The sequence below is a fragment of the Ostrea edulis genome, chromosome 10 (assembly GCF_947568905.1).
Source record: "Ostrea edulis chromosome 10, xbOstEdul1.1, whole genome shotgun sequence".
Lineage (NCBI taxonomy): Eukaryota > Metazoa > Mollusca > Bivalvia > Ostreida > Ostreidae > Ostrea > Ostrea edulis.
This window is the reverse complement of record NC_079173.1, coordinates 24,415,137-24,423,611: the sequence shown is the minus strand read 5'-3', so window position 1 is coordinate 24,423,611 and position 8,475 is coordinate 24,415,137. Positions and strand designations below refer to the sequence as shown.

General features: G+C 36.2%; 1 protein-coding gene across 1 annotated transcript; it reads left to right on the top strand.

The window, feature by feature from the left end:
• The first annotated feature begins 7,431 nt into the window (after positions 1 to 7,431).
• Positions 7,432 to 7,968, top strand: LOC125665305 (uncharacterized). The gene has a single exon (XM_048897956.2). The coding sequence runs from the start codon at positions 7,432 to 7,434 to the stop codon at positions 7,966 to 7,968; it is 537 nt and encodes a 178-aa protein (XP_048753913.2).
• The last annotated feature ends 507 nt before the right edge of the window (positions 7,969 to 8,475 follow it).

Sequence of the window (8,475 nt, the reverse complement as noted above, 5' to 3'; positions counted from 1 at the left end):
GACACATCGTCTCATGGTGATCCACCTGTGTGCCAAATATGGTATGCCTAAGTCAAAGAACAAAGAAGTTATGGCCCGGACACGAATCTGCACAGACAGACAGACGGACAGACAGAGTGATTCCTATATACCCCCTAACTTCGTTCGTGGGGTATAATTAAGAAAAGAAAACGTTCAGTCGAGTCGCAGACCAGACAGATAGTACACGTTTCTTCAAATGTATCGAACCTAAACTTGTCATTACGTAAAAGATGGATCCACAGTTTACGTAGTCTTTTCTTTTCAAATGAATTGATTGGGTCGTGAATTTCGAAAAAAACAAAAAACTTTTTTCACATCTCTCCTTCGCAATAGTGTGATTAACTGCTTGACAGGAAGGCATCAGCCTATTTATTCGTAAGATCTACCACATGCACATCTTTGATGATTTTAGAATCTCATCGAAACCGGAACAGACGGTGTGACGTCAAAATTATTGATTTTTGTGGTCTTGAATACAAAAGAGTTCCACATCATGGCAGCCTCTATAGATAACGGGAATTTAAATTTTTAATGTTTTCAAATTGGTACTGAAGCTTATCTAGACGGTATATCAACATAATAGTATGACAAATCTTAATCATATAATTAATCCTATCATTTATCATGTAAAAATCTTTTGGGTTGCCTTTCCCTTTAAAACGTTCCGGCAAGTCTGAATCAATATGAAGATACATCAGCCATCTTATGGCATTTCAGAATGCTTAAATCCGTTTTCGGTAGAGAGGCTACGGCCTCTGGACCCCCTTCCAGATTCCTGCCCTGGACCCGCTAAGGATCTTAAGCGGTCTCCACACTTCCATTTATCATGTTACCCCCCCCCCCCCCCCCCCCCCCGCCTGACTTTCACATAATCAGGATACTGCAACAGTACAATTACAACTGCAATGAATAATAAAAATAGCACTTGTAATAAAAATAAATGAAAATAGTATTTCATTTTGCCCTCCATTTATCTTATCACTGACCCTGTGGGGATCCAGGTTAGAATAGGTCCTCAGTACTCCTTGCTTGTCGTAAGCGGCGACTAAATGGGGGCGATCCTTCAGATGAGACCGCAAAAACCGAGGCTCCATGTCACAGCAGGTGTGGTACGATAAAGATCCCTCCCTGCTCAAAGGCCGTATGCGCCGAACATTGGCCTAATTTTGCAGTCCTTCTCCGGCCATGGTGACGTCTCCATATGAGTGAAATATTCTCGAGAAGGACGTTAAACAATATAAAATCAATCAATCAATATCACTGACCAATAATGGCTATTCAATAAAAGGCATCTTGTTTAACCGGTACGGGACTAATGAAAAGTTTACGATGACGATGTGTGATCAATCTCATAACTCCTACATGTGTAAAGGATACAAAACTAAGAGTTGGACAAACACGGACCCCTGGACATACCAGAGGTGGGATCAGGTGTCTAGGATGAGTAAGGAAGCATCTCCTGTCGACCGGTCACACCTGCCGTGACCCCTATATGTTGATCAGATAAACGGAGTAATCCATAGTCAAAATCAATGTGTAAAGTACGGCCTGACAATTGATATGAAACGCATCAGATAGCATTTGACAAATAAGTATTACAGGCATTTTGGATAAAAATAAATTGTGAAAAAAGTTTCAAGTTTGTTAAATACTGGTTTCAGCCCTTAGAATACCACAAAGCTTAGGTTAACTTGGTACAGTTAGCGAGTGCATTCGATTGTCCTTGAATGAAACATTTATAGTTACGCAACTGACAGTTTTTTCAAACATCGGAAATTAATGTTCTCTAATTTCAAAACAATGATTTATTTTTGGAGTAAGGGAATTCCTTATCAATAAGTCCAGCCGAACAACACTGATATGAAATGTGGGCCCAGTTACATAGAAGATAAATTTTAAAACCAGACCGGCGGTGAGACTGTGTTTTGAGGTCTTCGAATTAGAAAGAGTGTTAAAGGTCATATTAGCAAAAGCCGTTTTATAGTGAGGACGCATTTTAAGGCTTGTTTGGCCGGTCAAAAATTCTGAGAACACGTAACAAATGTAAATAATGAATGGTTTCATTAATTATGTTTGAGGAAATTTTAGTTAGGAAGACGTTTTCTCAGAAGGTGGTAATCAATCTAAAAACGACATGTATGGTGAATTCCTAGGGGTTTTTGGTCATTATGTACTTTTGGAAATAAATTACATCTTTTTCTACGAAAATCACGCTAAAACAATTCATAGGTATGAATGCAAGTGACTTATCGATTTCAGTGAAAAACAGTTTTACAATTCGCTATAAATAAAACTTGTAAATATCTGGAGAGTGGTATAGGAGAACACTAAGTAAGCGTGAGACACCTATAACTATGCCAATTTCACATCACTATGCCAATCTAACCAATAACGTTACATATAACATCACTATGCCAATCTAACCAATAACGTTACATTTCACATCACATCACTATGTCAATTTAACCAATAACGTTACATTTCACATCACTATGACAATGTGCCAATAACGTTACATTTAACATCACTATGTCAATCTGACCAATAACTTTACATTTCACATCACTATGCCAATCTAACCAATAACGTTACATATAACATCACTATGCCAATGTACCAATAACGTTACATTTAACATCACTATGTCAATATACCAATAACGTTATATTTAACATCACTATGTCAATATACCAATAACGTTACATTTCACATCACTATACCAATCTGACCAATAACGTTACATATAACATCACTATGCCAATGTACCAATAAAGTTACATTTAACATCACTATGTCAATCTGACCAATAACGTTACATTTCACATGACTATGCCAATCTAACCAATAACGTTACATATAACATCACTATGCCAATGTACCAATAACGTTACATTTAACATCACTATGTCAATATACCAATAACGTTATATTTAACATCACTATATCAATATACCAATAACGTTACATTTCACATCACTATACCAATCTGACCAATAACGTTACATATAACATCACTATGCCAATGTACCAATAAAGTTACATTTAACATCACTATGTCAATCTGACCAATAACGTTACATTTCACATCACTATGCCAATTTAACCAATAACGTTACATTTAACATCACTATGTCAATATACCAATAACGTTATATTTAACATCACTATGATAATGTACCAATAACGTTACATTTCACATCACTATGCCAATCTAACCAATAACGTTACATATAGCATCAATATGTCAATCTAACCAATAACGTTACATTTCACATCACTATGACAATGTGCCAATAACACATTTCACATCACTATACCAATCTAATCAATAACGTTACATTTCACATCACTATACCAATCTAACCAATAACGTTACATTTCACATCACTATACCAATCTAACCAATAACGTTACATTTCACATCACTATGCCAATCTAACCAATAACGTTACATTTCACATCACTATGCCAATCTAACCAATAACGTTACATTTAATATCACTATGTCAATGTGCCAATAACGTTACATTTCACATCACTGTGTCAATCTAACCAATAACGTTACATTTCACATCACTATGTCAATCTAACCAATAACGTTACATTTAACATCACTATGTCAATGTGCCAATAACACATTTCACATCACTATGTCAATCTAACCAATAACGTTACATTTCACATCACTATACCAATCTAATCAATAACGTTACATTTCACATCACTATACCAATGCAAGGTGAAGATAACGAACAGTGATCAATCTCACAACTCCTACAAGCAATACAAAATAGATAGTTGGGCAAACACGGACCCTGGACACACCAGAGGTGGGATCAGGTGCCTAGGAGGAGTAAGCATCCCCTGTTGACCGGTCACACCCGCCGTGAGCCCCATATCCTGATCAGGTAAACGGAGTTATCCAATCTAACCAATAACGTTACATTTAACATGACTATGCCAATCTAATGAATAACGTTACATTTCACATCACTATACCAATCTAATCAATAACGTTACATTTCACATCACTATACCACTCTAACCAAGAACGTTATATTTAACATGACTATGCCAATCTAATCAATAACGTTTTGAAAAACAGTTTTACAATTCGCTATAAATAAAACTTGTAAATATCTGGAAAGTGGTATAGGAGAACATTAAGTAAGCGTGAGACACCTATAACTATGCCAGTTTCACATCACTATGCCAATCTAACCAATAACGTTACATTTCACATCACTATACCAATCTAACCAATAACGTTACATTTCACATCACTATGTCAATCTAACCAATAACGTTACATATAACATCACTATGTCAATCTAACCAATAACGTTACATTTCACATCACTATGACAATGTGCCAATAACGTTACATTTAACATCACTATGTCAATCTGACCAATAACGTTACATTTCACATCACTATGCCAATCTAACCAATAACGTTACATATAACATCACTATGTCAATCTAATCAATAACGTTACATTTTTTAACATGACTATGTCAATCTAACCAATAACGTTACATTTCACATCACTATGACAATGTGCCAATAACGTTACATTTAACATCACTATGTCAATCTGACCAATAACGTTACATTTAACATGACTATGCCAATCTAATCAATAACGTTACATATAACATCAATATGTCAATCTAACCAATAACGTTACATTTCACATCACTATACCAATCTAATCAATAACGTTACATTTTTTAACATGACTATGCCAATCTAACCAATAACGTTACATTTCACATCACTATGTCAATCTGACCAATAACGTTACATTTAACATCACTATGTCAATGTACCAATAACGTTATATTTAACATCACTATGCCAATCTAATCAATAACGTTACATATAACATCAATATGTCAATCTAATCAATAACGTTACATTTTTTAACATGATTATGCCAATCTAACCAATAACGTTACATTTCACATCACTATACCAATCTAACCAATAATGTTACATTTCACATCACTATACCAATCTAATCAATAATGTTACATTTCACATCACTATACCAATCTAACCAATAACGTTACATATAACATCATTATGCCAATGTACCAATAACGTTACATTTCACATCACTATACCAATCTAATCAATAACGTTACATTTCACATCACTATGTCAATCTAATCAATAACGTTACATTTCACATCACTATACCAATTTAATCAATAACGTTACATTTCACATCACTATACCAATCTAACCAATAACGTTACATTTAACATGACTATGCCAATCTAATGAATAACGTTACATTTCACATCACTATACCAATCTAATGAATAACGTTACATTTCACATCACTATACCAATCTAATCAATAACGTTACATTTCACATCACTATACCAATCTAATCAATAACGTTACATTTCACATCACTATACCAATCTAATCAATAACGTTACATTTCACATCACTATACCAATCTAACCTATGACGTTACATTTAACATCACTGCCAATCCGGCAAATTACTTTCATTTTCACTGACTAGCTATGGCATTTCCAAATCATTTTCTCCTTGTTGATTGAAAAGCACGGGTAATCGTAGTGAAATGGGAAATTACAAGGATTTTTTAAACAATGATATAGATACAAAAGATTTATTATTTGACATCTTTTGTGCAAATAACAACAGCTGCCGTGCTAATAAATGTTTATAATGTGTTTTATTTTGTTTGTAATTTCCATACCAGCTGCTCCCGATAGCACAATGCTTGTCAAAATATAAATATTTAATTCTATAAAAATCGCAATTCAAAAACACACGAAAGTGGACGTTTTCTTCTAGATAAAATTGTTTATTCAAATATCAAAATGTCAACTTGGAAATGAAAGAAATGTAGAGTTACCAAGAGCAATTTCTGATGGATTCTTTCTCTTGTTTTGATGAGGTAGTAGCCTCGCTTTACCAACTCAAGGCAAGTGACATTCACGGAGACCATACATCTTACATATGATTGATAAAGGGATGTGTAAACTGAATCAAAATTTGACAATTGCTTTTTACTTGTCTATTGTTTTTCAAGAATGGTGTGGTAAGTCGTATTGGACGTAAAATGGATGTACTGCGCCAGGGATCCCAGACGTTCTGGCTTGGAAAAGACCGTCGTCAAGTTGTTCGATTAAATAGTAGTCAGTGGCGGATTTAAAAAGGGCACAGCAGCCCCCCCCTAAAATTTTCAAATTTAAAGTAAATCATTGTCTCTTGTTTAGAAAAATGTAAACGATAGAAGAAGCAATAATTTCTTCCAAATTCGGAGAAATAAAAGACAAAATCTTTTGATTTACTGAATTACTTTTATTAGGAGACCTTACATTTTCCTATCAACCCTTTAAATTTGCGCCATTTTATTAATTGCACCTTATCAAAAATAGCAGACAATGGTAAAAATACATATAAACATATTTCAAGCCCTATAAAATCTGTAAAATCCAGGAGCGTCACCCCTGAACTCCCACCAGGGGCCACTGCGGGCGGCCCCATACCCTCTGCCTCATAGAGTTGCGCTCCCTAATCGCAATTCTTGGATCAGCCCCTGGTAGTAGTATTACGAGCCGCCATGTGACGATCAAATAATTTCAAAAAGTGTGGGTTTATCCCTTGGGAACCGGGTTAGAATAGGTCCCCAGTACCTTTTGCTTGTCGGAAAAGGCGACTAATTGGGGCGGTCCCTCGTATGAGACCGCGAAATTCTGAGCTCCCATATCAGAATACTTTTGATTATGATTACCTCCTATACCCAAGACATATGACGTCAGAATAACTTACATGACTTGCAAAACGCCATAATGGCAAAAGGATACCGATGGTGAGGTATGGCAAGTCGTTTTAAGGTAACTCTACCATCATGTGATTAAATAGAAAACTATTACACTAGTATTGTAATTTCAATGATACAGTTAATTAACGAATATAGGTATGTTGTCGCCTATTTAAAGATGTCGGATATACATAAACAGAAGTGTATGTCAGCATATGAAAAACATGGATCCCTGGATATGAAAGGTGAAGATAACGAACAATGATCAATCTCATAACTCCTACAAGCAATAACAAATAGAGATTTGGCAAACACGGACCTCTGGACACACCAGGGGTGGGATCAAATGCCTAAGAGGGGTAAGCATCCCCTGTCGACCGGTCACACCCACCGCGAGTCCTATATATTGATCAGGTAAACAGAGTTATCAGTAGTCAATATCAGTGTGCCAAGAACGGCCTAGCAATCGTTGTGAAACACGTCAGACCACATTTGACCCAATGATAGGTTGCATTGGCAAACTAGATCGTTATAACGATATGGCAACATTCATAATCATAGAGTTCAGGCTATATTCAGGTGTTGAAAAATCCAATTATGGTTTCCTCAAATAATGTCTGTAAGCTGAGGGGATATCTGGACAGGGAATCGCTGGAATTTGTTGTCCATGCCTTCAAAACAACAAAGCTGGACTACTGCAACTCTCTCTACTACGGCTTACCATCAAAGCAGATCCAGCGGCTCCAATCCATCCAAAACGCTGCAGCCAGAATCATCTCACACATCCACAAATATGACAGCAGTACACCAGTACTACGCTCCCTCCATTGGCTGCCAGTTCAGCAAAGAGTCATCTTCAAGACATTGGTGTTAGTGTACAAAAGTCAACAATATGGCTCCATCCTCCATCTGCAGGAACTCATAACACCCTATGCTCACTCCAGGACTCTGCGATCCAGTGATCAGAGCCTACAAGTGCCATTTACCACCTCAGCTGTGATTCAAACTCGAGCTTTTAGTGTGGCTAGCCCTAAACTTTGGAATGCTCTACCATATGATATCAGAACTGCTGCTAGTCTCTGTATCTTTAATTCTAAACTAAAGACTCATCTGTATGCAATTCATTACAACTAGTCTGTGCAGATGATCTACTTACAAGATTACTATGTTGTGCATTCATAACGGACTCCTTATCTTCCTCTATTAGTCATTTGTTCTTATACAACTTATTTTATTGTTATTCGAATAACGTTTAGAGCAATATAGATTTTACGCTTTACAAAATAAATTTATTATTATCATTATGTACAACTCTCAATGGAGCAGAGTAGAGTTTTGTGCGATAATGATGTGGGCCTAAGTTTCTGTTGACGTAAGGTAAAAGTGAATCAAACGTGAAATATATTGATATATCAGAGGTTGGATCGGGCGTCTAAGACGAGTAAGCTTTCCTTGCCGAACGGTCACACACGCCGTGAGCCCATATCTTAATCGGGTAAACAGAGTCATCCGTAGTAAAAATATGTGTGTAATGAACGGCCTAACAATCGGTAATATACACGTCAGACAGTATTTAACCTAATGATAGACTGTATTGGCAAAGTAGATCGTTACGGTTTGCGAAATGCTGACTTTAAACGA